At 46.6% G+C, this 17,250-nt stretch overlaps 1 protein-coding gene across 2 annotated transcripts in view; it reads left to right on the top strand.

Annotated features, from left to right (window-relative positions):
- Sdk1 (sidekick cell adhesion molecule 1) overlaps window positions 1–17,250 on the top strand; it is a 970,126-nt gene that overhangs the window by 747,647 nt on the left and 205,229 nt on the right. For both annotated transcript variants that reach the window (XM_052754191.1, XM_052754192.1), the window contains one exon: window positions 2,972–3,153. In XM_052754191.1, the coding sequence (XP_052610151.1) occupies window positions 2,972–3,153 (182 nt within the window). The remainder of the gene's footprint in view (window positions 1–2,971; window positions 3,154–17,250) is intronic.

The raw sequence follows: 17,250 nt of genomic DNA, 5'->3' as shown, positions 1-17,250 counted from the left end.
TGAGGCAGAAGCTCATGTAGCCAAGGCTAGCCTCAAACTTGTTATGTAGCCAAGGAGGACCTTGATCTTCTGCTTTTCCTGCTGCCACCTCCCAAGTGCTAGGTCCCAAACAGGCCCCACCATATGCAGTTTACCCGGTGCTGGGGCTGAACCAGGGCCTACTGCTTTCAAGCAGGTCTTCTGTCAGCTGAGCCACACCCTCAGCTTATTGCTTTGAAGGCCTTGTCTGAGGCTGTATCTCTAGGCACTTAGGGCTTTATCTGCTGGTTGTTCTAGACTCTTGTCAGTAGGAAACACAAACTAGATCCAGGGTGAGGAACGTCTGTCTTTGCCCCTCATGTCCCCTTTGTGTCCCCTGTGTTTCTAGCCTGCCGCTGAGGGCTTTACTTTGGCTGATGGTCTCCAAGGGCTCCTTCCATTGTCACTTGGCTCTGTTACTTCTGGGCTTGTGGTGGGGCGAAGAGTGGAAAGGCCTGAGGGAGGGAAATGCTGATCTATGGAGGCCATGAAGCAGAAAGACTATGGAAGGAGCCAGGCATGAAGTATACACTTCAAAGGTTCAGCCATAGTGACCCACCTTCTCCAACAGTCCCGCCCTGTTCCCGTCAGCTCCCGAGTCAGCTATGAATCTACTGATTAGTCAGAGGAAACCCCTCCCATTCCAACCCACCAGGTGGGGATGGAGATTTAAACACAAGACTGTGTCCACCTTAAAACACAGCTCCACCTCGAACCCGTAAGAGAGCTTATTCTGAAACCAACTATAAGTGACCATGGCCCAGGAACACAGATTCGGGTCACTTCAGATTCTGCATTCCAACATGGTGACAGTTCCTTCAAGTTTTATAGGCAAAGAACAAAGAAAGTCATAAATCAAGGCACTGTCGCCCTCAGATGCTAGCCAACAGCACTCTCAGCCTTTTGGTTGGTGGAAGCTAGTGGCCTGTGATGTTGATTCATTTCAGGTTTCGCCTCTTAATCACAAGGACGTTAATTCAGACATAGAGGTAGGCAAGGAATGACTATCAAGGGGCTGAAGGCAGCCCAAGAGTAGTTTTAATTAGACTTTGGACCTGCAACACGCCAACCTCCCCCCACACTGAAGTTATAATCCTTCATCTATCCTCGCAGGGCTCAACAGAAAGTGCAGGTCTTTCCTGGAGCATTCATTCACAATTGTTTGGGAGGACACTTCCAACCAAGACCTAGCCCAGAGGAAGGCTAGCTTTGACCTTCCTGCTTTTAATGCCCTCTGCCCTTCATCATTTCTGCTTCCTACCAAGCACAAATGGTCCCTAAGACAGAAAGAATGTCCTCAGAAAGTCCTGGATTGTGAGAAGAAGCTTCTATGCCCTCTCTCCACCTCCTTATTTGCATATCTCTTAGGGAAGTCATAGTATACAGAGACACCTGCATTTCAGGGTCTTGGGTTTTTTCCCAGCCATGGTGACCTTGCTGGTCTGGGAGTTCCTGTCCTGGGTGTGTCCCTTCCCTCTGCTCTGTCAGATAGGGCAGCATCTGGGAAGAGCCTGGTGACTGCAGCCTACTGTAAGAAGTTAGCGGATTTACAGCTGCCTCTCTGTTTGCCAATCATTTTCCCTCTCTGGGTCTCACACAAAGCCGCATTCACAGAGGCGAGAGCAACTTCTGGGCTATAAACTGGATGCTTTGAGAAGCCGCAGGATGACTGTATGTGTCTCTCATTTTCCCCAGGGGAACTGATCCAGAAAAGCTGTGTGAATTAACTGAGCTACTTCAGTACATTAACTTCTATAAACGGAATCATGGAAAAACATTTGCTAATCAAAATAATGCAGGAGAAGGCCTTCCACAGTACAAAAGCCGTTCACTAATTTATGCTTTTTTCCCCCCTCAGAGCTGGTTTGTGTGAGCCATCTTGTTAATAAGAACAACTTTAAATTCCTGCTTCAGGGCACTGAAGGACATGTTACCCAAGAACTCACAAAGGTCCCCCGCAAAAGCAATTGGTTGTACTTAGCCATGAGCTAGCCCTTTGGAAGTTTTAACATGTTTTCAAAGCTACTTAGTGTATAGGTCTGGGATATCTCTGGACCAATCTAGATTATTCTGAAATGGAAACAGAGGCCAGGAACACACAGTCCACTGATTTCCTGTTTTCTTCCCACAATGCAGCCTCAAAAGGCAACCTTTCTCTCCACCCCTGATGGCAATCGGGTTTGAAATCTTGACTCCTAGTCACTGTACACACTCAGCAGTTTACACCTGAAATACAGAATTTTTAGAACATGATGATACACATCTGTGTAATTCAGGTGTTCAGGAAGCTGAGGCAGGAGGATCATGGGTCCAAGACAATCCTGGGCTGCATAGCAAGACACTGTCTCACAAGGAAGGAAGGAGGGAGGGAGGGAGGGGCAGAGGGAGGAAGGAAGCCATCATTTGGGTTCCCCCAGCCTCCAGTATCCCCATATCCTCCTTCCAGCAGCTGGGGCAGTCTAAGTCTCAACTCACAGTGCAGTTTTTAAGCATGACATTGGCTGTTCTCTCTTGTTTGGGTACATTTCTATTACATTTTCTCAAAAAAAAAACAAAACTGAGGCTGGATGGAGTGGTACATGCTTGCAGTCCCAGCACTTGAGAGGCTGAGGCATGAGGATTCCTGCAAGTCAGAGGCTAGCCTGGGCTACAAGGTAAGTTCTAGGACAGCTGGGCTACAGTGTTAAGGCTCTACCTCAAAGCAACAGCAACAAAAACAACAGAACCTCCCCATGACCATACAGAGTTGAAAGCCTGTTCCACTTCACCTGGAGTTTACTTACAGTCACCGTGAGATTAGAGTAGAGCATGTATGAAGTCCCTGACCAAGGCAAGCTGTGGTCAGGCCTAGCTCAAAGCCTGATTCATACTCAATTACCTCCGTTGTCCTCTCCAGGTGATCACAGTCCACCGTGGGTGGTGTCCCAGCCCTCATGCTTCCTTTCTGCCACAGGTACCGCCTGGCTGGCCTGCCCGGGGAACACCAGCAGAGGAACATCAGCAGCCCAGAGGTAAACTACTGCCTGGTCACTGACCTCATCATCTGGACCCAGTACGAGATCCAAGTGGCTGCCTACAATGGCGCAGGCCTGGGTGTCTTCAGCAGGGCGGTGACCGAGTACACCTTACAAGGAGGTGAGCTACAAGGGGGTGGGGGAACCTCTATGGGAAACTGGGAGTGGGGGTCGGCCAGCTCTGATTGGAATGTGCACCTCTCTAGGGGAGTGTTGACAAAAACACAGGTCTTACCTCAGAATGGATAAGAACTTGTTTATTTTGGACCAAATAGGAGTGACCATGGACAAAGAACACAGACTCAGGTTGTCCCCAAAGCTATGCTCCACTGTAGAAATGAGATCGTGTTAGTCACAGAACAGAGAAAGTCACAAATCAAGACACTTTTCAAATACCTTGGTGGAAAGCTCAGAGCAGAGCTGGAACGTCACTGTTATAGGCCTCAGATGCTGTCTGATGACATTCTCAGACTGAGTCGGTGGAAGCTAAGGGGCTTTTTTGTATATAACAAAAGCCGTCTTAAGGATGTTACATCACCCATGGAGCTGGGCCAGAATGCTGATTTTGAGGGCTAAAGAGAGCCCAAGATGATTTGACTTTGGACCTGTAACATTCCAACTCTCCAAAACCATGGACATTCTAATCAGCCATCCAGCCTTGTAGAAGGCTTAATTCAACATGTGTATTATTTCTCTGGAAGCTTCAGTCTCCAAGAGCCTTATAGGAAAGTCTAACCCATAAGTAAGTCAATGGGATTTCCTCTCCTTGCCTACTCCTAAACCACAGCATCACTGCTAAGGAGAAGCATACTGTCCCAGCAGCTTTTGTTCCTCTGGAAGCTAGGGACAGAAGATCTGTATACATCATATATGGAGTCTTGGGAGGGCCTGTGTTAATCCTGAAATTTGCCAGAAAAACAAGTTCTACCATTTTGGCTAAATTTAAGCAAGCTTTTTATTAAAAATATTAAATAGTGACCAAGATGGAACTTTGGTCAGGACCATCACCTGGAAATCTTCCAGGTAAGTGGCACAAGACACGTGTTGGCCGGGCTCATATGGGCAAAACCCATAGGCTTCTCCATGAGGCTTTGTTGTTAGTTTCCAAGACCTCAACTCCCAGAATCCAAGGAAGTTACCTGGTCCTGGGGCAGATGGGGCTTATAGGTTAACTTTGGGTCTAACGTCTGATCATATATGGAGTCTCGGGAAGGTCTGTGAATTCATACCTTCCTCAGTGGATCACAATTGTGTTTTTGGTCAATGGGTTGGTACAGTTCGCTGTGTTAGTATGGTTGCCTTGTGAAGCAAGCAACCATTCACAATACTGCTTTAGTTTATGCAATATGGTTATTAGGAACGGAATTCATGGGTTTGTGCTTTTCTTTTTCTTATTATACAAGCCAACATTGTAAGATCAATCAAAGCTCCTCCACCCCTTAAAGAAATAATCAGGCAGAACGTCAGAAGGAAAGCCAGTAGGTCCTCAACATACATGCTAAGACTCAACCCCAGGGTTTAGAGTTAAGCCTTTCTAGGGAAAGTAATCCTCCTCTGCTTTCTGGAAGATTCTAGTTGCAGCCCAGGCAGCTGGGTGACATTCGCCAAGTGCACATGTCATTGTTGTCCTAAACAGTAATAAATAGACTCTTTCTTAATGGCCACATTGGTCCTACAGCAAGCCATATCCTGGCCGGGGGACACAATTTCCCTCCTGGAGTCTCCAAGCCTTTCTTTCCCCTGCAGCAATTTACGAGGTTCTCAGTTCACAGGTGTGGTTTTATTTGCTTAGGCATTTTTATTGCTACCAGGGCCAGTGACCTTTTTTCAAATGATAAGGTTTCTAACTGCCCACTTCTCTCCCCAAATCCTGCCTCAGACCTAATGTTCCTTGATATTACACGCTGTTATTATCAGCCCTTATTGATTGGCTGTCGGTTGTCATCCAAGAGTCCATAAATCCTCCTTTATAAATTAAAAACAGTCAGCGCTGCTTGCCCAGCAAGTAGCAGAAATATTAAAATGCTGGACAGCAAGGCAGGGCTTGTCCATCTGCAAGAGATTCCTGACCACCCATTTGAAGAGGCAAACAGCGGACAGCCTGGACAATAAATGCTTACTTTAATCACTCTGTTTAATAAATCAACAGTAAACTTGGAAACACTCAAAATGGCTGACATGGCGGCTAGAGAGATGGCTCAGTGGTTAGGAGTGCTTACAGCACCCATGTTGGGCAACTTAAAACTGCCTGTAACTCCAGCTCCAGGGATCTGGCACCTTCTTCTGGCCTCAGTAGGCACTTCACTCACATGCAAATGCACATACATGTACACACATGCACATAATTAAAAATAAAGCAAATCTTTATAAAATTGTGAACATGGCTGTGAGTTATACCCTATTACTATTAACTGGCTACCTCACTCTATTGCCAGAGCACTTGAGTTCTGTGTATAGCCAAAGAAATCAAGGCCTAATTAAAAAAGGGTGCTGAGGCTGGAGACTTACCTGGTATATACTTGGCACTTGAGAGCCATGATAGGTTTAAGAGGGAGTGACAAGTTGGAAATGCTGAGTTGGAAGGCGTCTTAGTTAGGGTCTCTACTGTTGTGATTAAAGTCACCACGACCAAAAGCAATTTAGGGAGGAAAGGGTTGATTTCTGCTTACAACTCTCAGGTCCTACTCTGTCACTGAAGGAAGTCAGGTTTTATTAAATTCAGGGCAGGAACCTGGAGGCAGGAGCTGGTGCAGAGGCCATGGAGGAGTACTGCTTACTGACTTGCTCCTCATGGTTTGCTTAGCATTCTTTCTTATAGCATCTGGGACCCAGCAGCCCAGACATGGCACCACCCACATAAATCACTAATTAAGAAAATGCACCACAGGCAACTCTTACGGAGGTATGCCCTCAGTTGAGAGTCCCTCTTCCCAAATGATCTAGCGTGTGCGTGTCAAGTAGGCATAAAAAGAGCCAGCACCGAGGAGACATCCTTCAGTGGAGTACAGGCGAGAAGAGAGGGACCTAAAGAAGCAGCTACATGGAAAGTCCAAAGAACAATAATCTGCCTGGAAAGTGACAGATTCTCCCTGCCCTGAGGTGGGCAGTGAGAAGGGACTCGGGTGTGCGTTTAGGAGGTACATTGTTCTTTCAAATCAGATCACATGTGGGCCGGGGAGGCGGTTCAATTGATAAAGAGATAAACTAGATTTCCAGAACTTATGTAAAAAAAAAAAAAAAGCCAGCTGTGCTGGCATGTGATTGTAATCCCAGCCCCAGAGAGGCAGAGATGGAAGGTGAGAACAGGTGCCTAGGGTTGGCCTCTGACCTCCACGTGCAAGCCGGCATGCTCATGCAAACCCGCATGTCCACTGCCACACATATCACACACACATACATCTCTCACACACACACACATGCACAAAGACTATAAAAAAGAAAACTCCTTTGTCATTCCAACTCCTGTTTGGAGCTGGGAGCCATCCCTGTGCAGGTACAGCTGGAAGCATGGTCTTTCCACTGGTGCAGGCGTGCAGTTCTATAACTTACAGAGGCAGGGGGGTGGCTGTTAGAGGGGCCACTAGCAGCTTCTGCTCCCTTTCCAAGGTGACTTCTAGTGATGGGTCACCCCTGTGGGCTACACGGTTTCTAGATATGAGCCTGCAGAGAAGACTAAGGCTTGGTATGGTAGGGGGCGGGGGCATGGGTTGGGGGACTGGAGGGAGTTGCATTGCTTCCTAGTCACCTGTGTTGGAATAAGCAGGGACTTAAGTGCACAGCCCCTCTTGGTCATGACTTCCACTTAGCCTGCCCTGCAGACCCTGGAGCTTAATCCTAGACATAGGAGGGTTATGTGGGCAATAGCTGAGGCATGTTTCCTTTGCAGCTAGGAGGTCACTTAGTGTCCCTGGAGTGTCCTACAGCTGTTGGTGGTGTGTGCTGAAAAGGCTTGGAGTAGGTCCTCCAGGCAGAAATTGGGGGAAATTAAAATGCTTGCATATTAAAAGAGAAAAGAATAACTCATAAAATTAATTGTCAGCTTCATTTGGGAAATCATGGGCGTGTATGGAAACATAATTTGGCAGTCAATCTGGAGACACTGAAGGAGGCCAGGGATGCTTAGCTGGGGAGGGTGGAATTTCAGCCAATCAGGGCCTGGCTCCCTCTCCCTTCAAAAAGGCTCAGGAAAGCATCCTGCACTCTACAGGGGTCACTGGGGAAAGTACATGTAGCTTATGTGGCCATTTGCTGGATGTGGGGACTCTGGTATGATCTCAAGGAGAAAAAGGGGGCAGGATGCTCACAAGCTGCCTGCTGGCACCAGTAGCCAAGTATAACAACAACACACTGTTTCCCCCCAGCTCCTTCTTAGGCCTGCATTATTATTATTATTTTATCTCAAACATGTGTTTCCTTCCATGAAGCCCCTTAGGGAAGGTAAGCAAGTTATTCCCACCCCAGGTGGAACCCAGTATGGTGCTGAGCCCTGAAGTAATTGAATCCACCACTCACCTGCCACATACCCCAGGCTCTTCTGTTGCTGAATTATGTCGGGTTGCATGGTACACAGTGTGCTGTGCCCATCTGGCTCAATGTGGGTTTTTTCCCCTTTGCATATCTATGTGTGTGTGGTGTGCATGCGTGTGTGCATGCATATTCAAATGTGTGTGAGTCCAGGATGGGGGGTTCGCTTGTATTTGTGTTTGGACTTTGACTTTCGATGTCTTCCCTATTGCTCTCCACCTTATTTACTGAGCAGGATCTCTGGCTGAACCTGGAGCTCACTAAGTCCACCTAGTCCAGCTAGCCAGCTTGTCCTAGGGACCACCTGTCTTGGCCTCCCGAGTGCTGGGTTTGCAGGAGGTCACCACACGTGCCTGGATTTTTTTATGTGGGTCTTGGGGAGACAAATTCTGATCCTCACACTCACAGGAGAAACTTTATTCACTGAGCCATCTCTACGGCTCCTTCTTAGCAGGTTCAAGACCCGGAATGGTGCCCTAAGCACACAGGGTTGCCAGAGAAGAACTTTCTAACTTCCGTAACGCCCCCTGTCCGGCTTCCATCCACCACCCCTGATACCTTCTCCATCAATCTCATCTAATAGATTTCATGGCTGTGCCTCCCTGACCTTCTCTGCTGGAAGCATTTTAAATAGGACATATTAACTTACAAATTGAGCATCGCTGCTCTGATATGGTTTGAGCCAAGTGAACTTTCCAAGGGGTCAGAGGGAAGGTTGGCTGCTCTGTAGAAGTGTAGGGCCCCAGAACCACAGCTCACTGGGAGCTGCCTGTCAGATTTCCATCATGATGACCCAAAAGATGGTGGAAAGGAACTTGCATTTCATAGCGCTCCCAGAAATCAATAACACTTTCGGTTTCCAGAGAGGGGAAAAAGCACCATGTGTAGCTGCTTCTGTGGTTGAAATGCTTGGTGTAATTAGAAGCATTTCTCTTCTGCCACTGTCTGCTTCAGCAACTTTCTAATCATGTAGAAGGAGAGGTAAAGGACCGAGTCATCAAAAGCCAGCTGAGGGTCCTGTGTGAGTGACGCTGACTCGGTGTTTGGCTTCCACCGTGGTGTTGTTTGGAACGGTTCAATAGCCTTGAAAGACTGGGGAAGGGATGATATGTGACTATTAGGTTCTCAGTGTGTGTGTGTGTGTGTGTGTGTGTGTGTGTGTGTGTGTGTGTGTGTCTCACTTGGATTCACACACATGAATATAATCCAACATCTGGGAAGATTGTTCAGTGGGTCAAGTGAGGGCCTGAGCTTGGATTCCTAGAAGCCACATAAGAAGCCGGGCATGGTAACACACACCTGAAGTCCCACCACTAGGGAGGTGGGTACAGGAAGAGCCAAGGGGCTTGCTGGCCAGCCAGTGCAGCCAAATCAGTGAGTTCCAGGTTTAGTGAGAGACCCTGCCTCAAAAAAATAAGGTGGGGGTCTAGGAAGATGATGAAGTAGGTGAAGTGTTTGTTGCATAATCCTGACATCCTGAATTCAGACCCTCAGGGCCCCCAGAAAAGCCAGACACAGCAGCACGAGCATCTCTAATCTCAGTGCACTTGTGCCAAGAGGTGAGAGGCAGAGGCAGAAGAAGTGGCCGGTGGTATTCAAGCAGCAATGCAAAACAGAGGTAGGAGATGATGACTGACACCAGGTCATCTTCTTACTTCCACGCATGTGCTGTGACCTGCACACACCTGTACTCACACACACTCATACTCATAAATGCACACTATATATGTATATACATATATACATATACTATATATACATATATATTCTATACATACCACATATGCCATGGCATGCACACCCTCGTACTCACACACACACACACACTCATACATGCATATTCATTATACATTATAATATATATGTATATATGTGTGTGTGTGTGTGTGTGTGTGTGTGTGTGTGTTCCACACATGTGCCATGGCATACACACACTCATACTCAAACACATACACTCATATATGCACATACATTATACATGATAATATATATATATATAATATATACATCCATACAAATGTAATAGATTACAGTTATATCCCCCAGACAAACTCATGTAGATTACCAGACTCCTTCTATCCATTTTAAAAAACACATCCATTAAGACGCAGATGTTGATTTTTCTATCAAGGGTCCAAAGACGAATTATACAATAAATCACCACTTGGAGTGTACCAATGTTTCCCCTGCTTTTATTTCTTTTATCATTTTTCTTTTCATAACAGGTATGTTTGTGCTATCATGATTCATTCTAGTCTCAGAACATTACCTCGTAATGAAGGAGAAATATTTTGTATTTTAAAAGAAATGGAGAAAAAAACATTTGGTTATCCACGTTTTGAGAACATTAGCAAAGCTCCTAAGTGCTCGCTTGGGCTTTGAAAGGTTTTCTAAAGTAAGGATTATAAATGAACACTCGTTTGCAAAGCCCCATTCTGATCCCCTCTTGGGAAATTCTCACCGTGGCATTAAATGACATTGCACAAAAGATTTGTTTCCCAATCCCGGAGATGCTCTAACCTCAGGCTCTCCCTTCTCAACAGCACAACGTTCCCAATTCTTCCAGCTTTACCCAAAACACTAAAATCCAAGCAGGGTAGAAGCAGGCTAATCTACTGGGTGAGGGCTTAATGTGGTCTCCTGGAGTTTGCAGGGACGGAGAGGCTCGCTTGGTGGTGTTTTCAGGGAAGACACTGTACCAGCATCCCTTATCTTGGCTGTGCTTTTCTGCTCATTACCTGATTTCATTTACCGTCTATTAATAGACCCTGAGACCACATGCCTCCCTGTTTTACAGAGGAAAATAAACGGAAGCTCAGAGAGATGACTGTCGTTCCCCCAGATCATGTAGCTACAAAACGCTGGAAAAGACTAGAACGTAAAAGTCGCTCAGCTCGCCTCCCAGACTAGGTCTTTACTGGAATGCTCTGCTATTGCTAGAATTTGCTGTTCATTTTTTTACATTCTGCATATATCAAGCCTGGTGGAAATGGGTCTCAGGTTTTCTCTGTAGCTTGCATATGAAATAAAAAGAAAACAGATGTATTCTCCTTCACACTCATATGACAGGTGGCTGTGTAGTGAGTGGCCACTGGAAATTTTTCACTGCAATGTACAATAAGAAATCTGTCTTATACACACACAAGCCCATATACATACACTCTCACATACACATTCAGACACATACGTACACGCACATGCATGAAACAAAAACAGTTACTTCACCAGGCTCTTCGATAGTTTCTGTCCTATTTTGTTCTGCTCAGTCTCTTTAGAAATGCTGCTATGCTACAGAAATGACTCCATGGGTAAAGGACCAGAGTTCAACCCCCCTGCACCTACACACAAAACAGCCAGGCATGTTGGTACACACCTAGAATCCCAGCGCTGGAGAGGCAGAGACGGGAGGATCCCTGGGGCTTGCCGGACAGTCAGTCTACCTGAATCAGCAGCTCCAGGTTCGGGGAGGGGGGCAGCCTGGCTCAAAAATAAGATGGCAAGTCAGGTGTGGTAGTGGCACAAACCTTAAACCCCAGCACTCAAGAAGCAGAGGCAAAGGCAGGCAGATCTCTCTGAGTTCAAAGCCACCCTGGTCTGTACAGAGAGTCGAGGCCAGCCAGCAATACACAGTGAGGTCCCACCTAAATAAATAAATAAGATGAGAATGACTGAGGAATACACCCAACGTGGACTTCAGATTCATTATACATAAACACACACACACACACGAGTAATGAGGCCACTGAATTGATTTCCTGATCCACCAATCATTTGTATCCTACAGTTTAAAGAATGATGATTTTGAGCAGTGTTGGTGTCCATCTGATTTGACTGCCAACTCTTTCGGAAAAATGCTCCCACTGGAGTTAGGATTCATCAGGATTTGGGTGGTAACTATACCCAGCTATAAGTCAAACATGGGTGTGGGCAGAGCCCCTGAGCTTAGGCACAGAGTATGGAGGGGGTTTGGAGCGTGGGTTCCAGCATCCGTATCCTGCAGCTGACCTTGTAGGAGAGTAGCTAGTCTTCAGCTTGTCCTTCATCTTCAGGTACGAAACCCACAGGAATGGTGAACTCCACTTACTGTGGCTGTCACTTCATTTTATGATTTATAGATATGTTTCCTTCCAGCCTAGGAACTCTGTGAAGGACTGTGTCTGAGTGGTCTCTTTTGTATCTCTGTCCTCAAGTCCAAGTGCAGCTCCCGACACATCAACAAGCAAAGCATAAAGGGATGGCTGATTGAGACTAGACACTGTTGGTTTATGTTACACTGCTCCACTGTGCCCAGGCAGCCTCCATGTTCAACCCCATGCCTGCCTTCCAACCTGGCTTTTCTTGCTGTCTCAAGAATTTAAGGACAGGGACATTTGAGCACTGCCACAAGTGTGATTTCTGTTTGATTTTATAAGAGCCCAAAGTTAAGAGATTTTGAGTTTATAGAGAGACCTGGGGCTTTTAAAGCATTGGAATTTTTAGAGAATGGGACTTTAAAAGTTGCATTCTATATTGTCATATTAACATGAGATCTTGGGGACAAAAATGGAAGGCAAGGTCACAGTTTAGCAGTGAATATATTTGTGTTTCAAACCCACAGGAGTAAAATGTCCTGGTTATGTTTTGTGGTCGGTTTGATACAATTTAGAGTCACCTAGGAAGAGGTTCTCAATTGAAGAATTGTCAATTGAAGAATTTCCTGGATCAGCTTGACCTGTGGTCATGTCTGTGAGAGATTGCTTTTCATTGGTGATTGATGTGGGAGCACACAGCCCACTGTGGGTAGCACCATTCTTAGCAAGGTGGGTCATCTGAGCTGTATAAAGAAAGCTGCCTGAGGGCTGGAGAGATGACTCAGTGCTTAAGAGCACTGGGTACTCTTCAAGAGAGCCTCGGTTCAGTTCCCAGCATCCACATGGTAGTTCATAACCATCTGTAACTCCAGTGCCCTGTCTGGCCTTTGAGGGCAATGCACATATGTACTATATAGTTGTACATGCAAACGAAAATACCCAAGCACATGAAAAAGTTAATATGAAGCTAGCTGAGCACAAGCCTGTAAGCTAGCTAGTAAGCAGCGTTCCTCTGTGACTTCTGTTTCAAATTCCTGCCTCAAGTTTCTCCCCTGGTGGACTGTGAGACCTGAAAGTATAAGAAGAAGTAAAACCTTCCTTCTCCTAAGTTGTTTCTGTTCGGAGTGTTTCATCACAGCAGCAGAAAGCAAACTAGAATAGAAATTGGTACCAAAAGTGGGTATGCTCTACATCCTGTCTTCCCAAAGCACAGCCTCCCAGAGCCTCCCACACAGGAGCCAGAGCTCAGAGCCTTTCTTCCCATGCTCAACTGGAAATGCCCCTGCAGGGCAGAGGCCTGCTCTCTCCCTGGAGGCTTTATCCTGTGTAACCAGGAGATGCACTGCTCAGTGTTGCAGAGAGCTTAAGGCGGCGGCCTGGTCCCAAATGTACCAGTAAGCAAGTGTGTGTGGAAATGCAGCTCAGCCCAAGGCTGGCATGGAGAGTGGGTCACACAGGGAACCATAAGGAAGCTTGTATGTCAACTTGACACAAAGCAGGGTCATCTGGGAAGAGGGGATCTTAAGAAAACACTTCCGTAGGGTTTGCCTCAAGACAAGTCTGTAGATGACGTTTTCTTGTCTGATGATTGGTGTGTGAGGGGCCGACCCATTGCAGGTCTCCGCCTGGGCAGATGGACCTGAGGTATGTAAGAAATCAAACTGTGCAAGTCAGGGGAGCAAGCCAGTAAGCAGCACTCCACCATAGCCTCTGCTTCAGTTCCTGGTTCAGGGTTCCTGCCTTCCTTGAGTTCCTGTCCAAACTTCCTTTGATGATGGACTACAGTGTGAATGAAACAAACCTTGAGTGACTTATGGTCATGGTGTTTTATCACAGAAACAGAAACCCTAACTAAGATGGGAAGCTTGAAGCATGCCACTTCCTTCATATTTTATAACATGTTCTTTGACAGTTTCATATACTGATCATATTCACCCCATTGCCCTCTCTTACCCCTCCCGCTCCTTCCAGATCGCTTCTTCCCGATACACCCTCATCCCACTATTACTGTCATGACTTGTTTTGTGATCCACTGAGTTTATGTAGGGTCACTTGTATGAACACGGACAGGGGGTTATGTACTGGAGCATGGTAACTTAACAGTAGCTGCACCACTACGGAACGATGCTCATTCATCAAGTCAGCAGTAGGAAAGTTGTACACACACACACACACACACACACACACACACACACACACACACACACACACCCCACGACTCTATCACTGCCTCTCTTACCTGAACTTGTCATCCTCACAGTATAGAGTCAAACAGGGCACACTGGGAATAATTAGGATGCTCTTCTCCTGTTTCTCATTTTCAAGGTTGTGTCTGGGAAGTAGTTCCTTGTCCTGCTCCATTGCAGGTTTGTTACCTACCATGTTATCCACCAGGTGTTCCATCTTCCCATAATCTCTGGGTGAATCTTACATGTAGTCACTGTTCACTTTACATGGGATTATTATTTTGTATGTGTACACACAGGTCACCCTGTATGCCACAGTGACTGTAGCAGGTTCCTCCCTAGGCCTATAATTTCCCCAGCGATGGGCTTTGACCAGGCTCACAGTACCAGGTGTGATTCCCTCCCTTAGAGTGAACTGCAAGTCCAGGAAGAATCATGCCGCTGTTGTACCAATGGGGACATCTTGTTTGGCAGGTTGGTATTGTAACATGCAAGGTCCACTGGTGGGGTTTCCTCCCCAGTGACCTAGGCAACACCTTTTGGCACTAAGAAAGCTAACCTGAGGGAAGAGGGAAGCTTCATTAAGAATTGAGGAAAAATAAGTTTAGAAAGAGACACACGGAACTTGTAAGGTGTTATTTCCTTATAAAGCCTGTAAAGACAAAAATGCTCAAGAGTATTTGTGAGAGATTTGTTGCCCTTGTGATGTGCTTGAGATGTTTAATGAAGTGTGAACATTTGGGTGTATCGGAAACTGCGAGAAACAAACAAGGCAGGATTCAGCTGTAGCCCGGAATGACCTGGAATTAACGATAACAGCCAGCATATAGACTGTAATATGTACATCCACCTGCTAGCGGGCCGCCAGTAATTCTCGCATTTAATGAGCTCCCGTCTCCTGTCTAAAGGCATATGCATTTCATTCATCCAGGGTACTAGGAGAAACAGATACACTCAAATCCACATTAAGGTCAGATGGATACCTCTGTCCCTGGTGTTATAAATTGGATCCTTTTAGGGCAGGGAAAAAAGGGCATGCCATTGTGGCAGATGCTCACACCGCCTTGCATGGGATTGCAAAACGGCCAGAAGCAGCTCCTGGCCAGCCCCTTTCTGAAGTGGAGCTGGAATGAGCTCTTACCTTGAACATAATCAGAATGAGGAGAGTCATCCCTGGGCAGAGTGGTCCCCGAGCCAGACAGAGGAGATGATATTCTGCTTTCCAGAAGGGATCCTCATAGAACACAGCCCCATGCAGGAGCCTGAGTTCAGAGACTTTCGTCCCCCAAAGTGCTGACTATGTGGTCTGCTGCTCCCTAAAGAATAACGTGGGATGGGCTGAGGCTGTGACTCAGTAGAGTGCTTGCCTAACATGCAAAAAGCTCTGAGTTCCATCCCCAGCATGGTGTAGGACAGGCATAGTAGTGCGAGCCTACAGAGGCAGGAGGATCAGAAATCCAAAGTCATCCTTGGATACATAGTAAGTTCAAGGCTAGCCTAGGCTACATGAGGTTCTGTCTCAGAGACAAACAAGCGAACAACTAAGCAAACACCAACAATAAGAATTGTATGTACCACAGTCCCCACCAGGAGAACTGACCTTGCTCTTGAGGGTAATGACAGAAGAAGTGAGGACATTTTATCCTGTTAATACCTACAATTTCATGGTTTATCTGTAACAGATGAGGTAGTGTTATCTTAATAATACACTGGGAGTGTTAGAATATAAAAATCACGTTGGACAGTGAGCCATAATTTCACCCTGTGCTGAATTCAGCCAGTGCTGCCGCATCTCCGAGGGCTCCTCTGTATTGCCGAGCTGAGTGGCAGGTCTCATAGGAGAAGGTGAGCAGGATACAGAAGTCTGCCTTCTTATTACAGGCCTGAGGCCTGTCCTCCTGCCCAGAAAACCTCCCAACTTTCTCCTCCATAGTGTGACTGGAACTTTATGTCACTCATCTTGCGCCCCAGACATGGAGATTCATGTCAGCCCAGCTGTCCTTCATTTTTTAAATATTTTTAAATTATGTGTATGTATGTATTGTGTGGGTGGGTGAGTCTGTGCATGAGTGCAATGCCCGTGGAGGCCAGAAGAGGGCACTGGAACCCCAGAGCTGGAGTTCCAGACTGCTGTGATCCACCTGATAGGAATGCTGGGAACTGAACCAGGTTTTCTTGCAAGAGCCTCAAGCACTGTTACCCAAAGAGGCATCTCTCCAGCCTGAGGTTTCTTTTATTAGCCTTTTGTCCCTGCCTTTCTACCTTTTTTCCTTCCTCCTCCCATGCTGTGTCACTACTGTGACCGACAAGTGACTTAAAGGAAGTTTCTGTCAGGCCCCTGGTTTGAGGAGATCCAGTCCAGTCATGGCAGTGGAGTGGCTCTCAGTTGTGGCGAAAGGAGCAGAGTCTCCTTGTTCACATCTTGGCAGAGCAGGAAACCAAAGGAATAGGAAGTGGGCCTGGCCTACAAACCTCCAGCCCACCCCTAGTGGCCATTTCTTCCATGGAGGCTCCATCCCATAATGCTTGCACAACTTCCCAAAACAGAACCAGCAGCTGGGGACCATGTGTTCAAACTCAGGAGCATGAAAGACATTTTTCATCCAAACCACAAACCTGGGGGTTGAACCCAGGGCCTCGTGCATGCTGGACAAGTGGATTTGACCATTGTTTTTAAACTACGTCTACCACTGGTGTAGACTGATACAGATGAAAAGGAAGGGACTCTTGGTGACGGCCAGCACTGACTGGAGGGTGTCTCAAATGAGCTTTGTTATCTTCACTTGTCACCTGACTTACAGGCTGGATCAAGGGTGAAAACAACACAGCTCACATGACCTGCAGGGAGCGTCTGACGTGGTGTTGTCATCGAAGGTCCTGCAGGGAGCGGTTGGCTTGCCTGCTCAAGAACGAGGGAGGCATGTGGGTTTTCTCTGTTACGTACTTCTACTGTATCTAGAGATAGGATATAAGGAAGAGCCGAGGGAGGGAGGGACAAAAATGGCGAGAGGAAAGGAAAGAAGGCTGAAATAAGGATGGAAAGAAAGGAGGGAGAGGGGGAGAAGGAAACAGGAAGAGAGGAAGGCAGAAAAGAGGGAGGGGTGGTAGAATATAATTGGGACAAGGGCTTCAGACAGTATCCTCAAAGATGGTCCCCAGACCGGTGACTCCCTAGAGCAGTGGTTCTCAACCTTTCTAAGGCCACAACACTTTGATACAGTTCCTCATGTGGTGACCCCCACCCATAAAGTTATTTTGTTGCTACTTCATAACTGTAATTTTGCTATTGTTATGCATCGTAATATAAATATCTGATATGCAGGATATCTGATATTTGAGCCCTGTGAAAAGATCATTCGACCATTCCCCCCCACCCAAAAAAGGGGTTGAGATACACTGCCCTAGGTGCTTCTTAAATCTGCATTTTCTGTCCAGAGC

Source organism: Peromyscus californicus, unplaced genomic scaffold (genome assembly GCF_007827085.1).
Source record: "Peromyscus californicus insignis strain IS unplaced genomic scaffold, ASM782708v3 Scaffold_2__1_contigs__length_46816999, whole genome shotgun sequence".
Lineage (NCBI taxonomy): Eukaryota > Metazoa > Chordata > Mammalia > Rodentia > Cricetidae > Peromyscus > Peromyscus californicus.
This window is presented reverse-complemented; position numbering and strand designations above follow the sequence as displayed.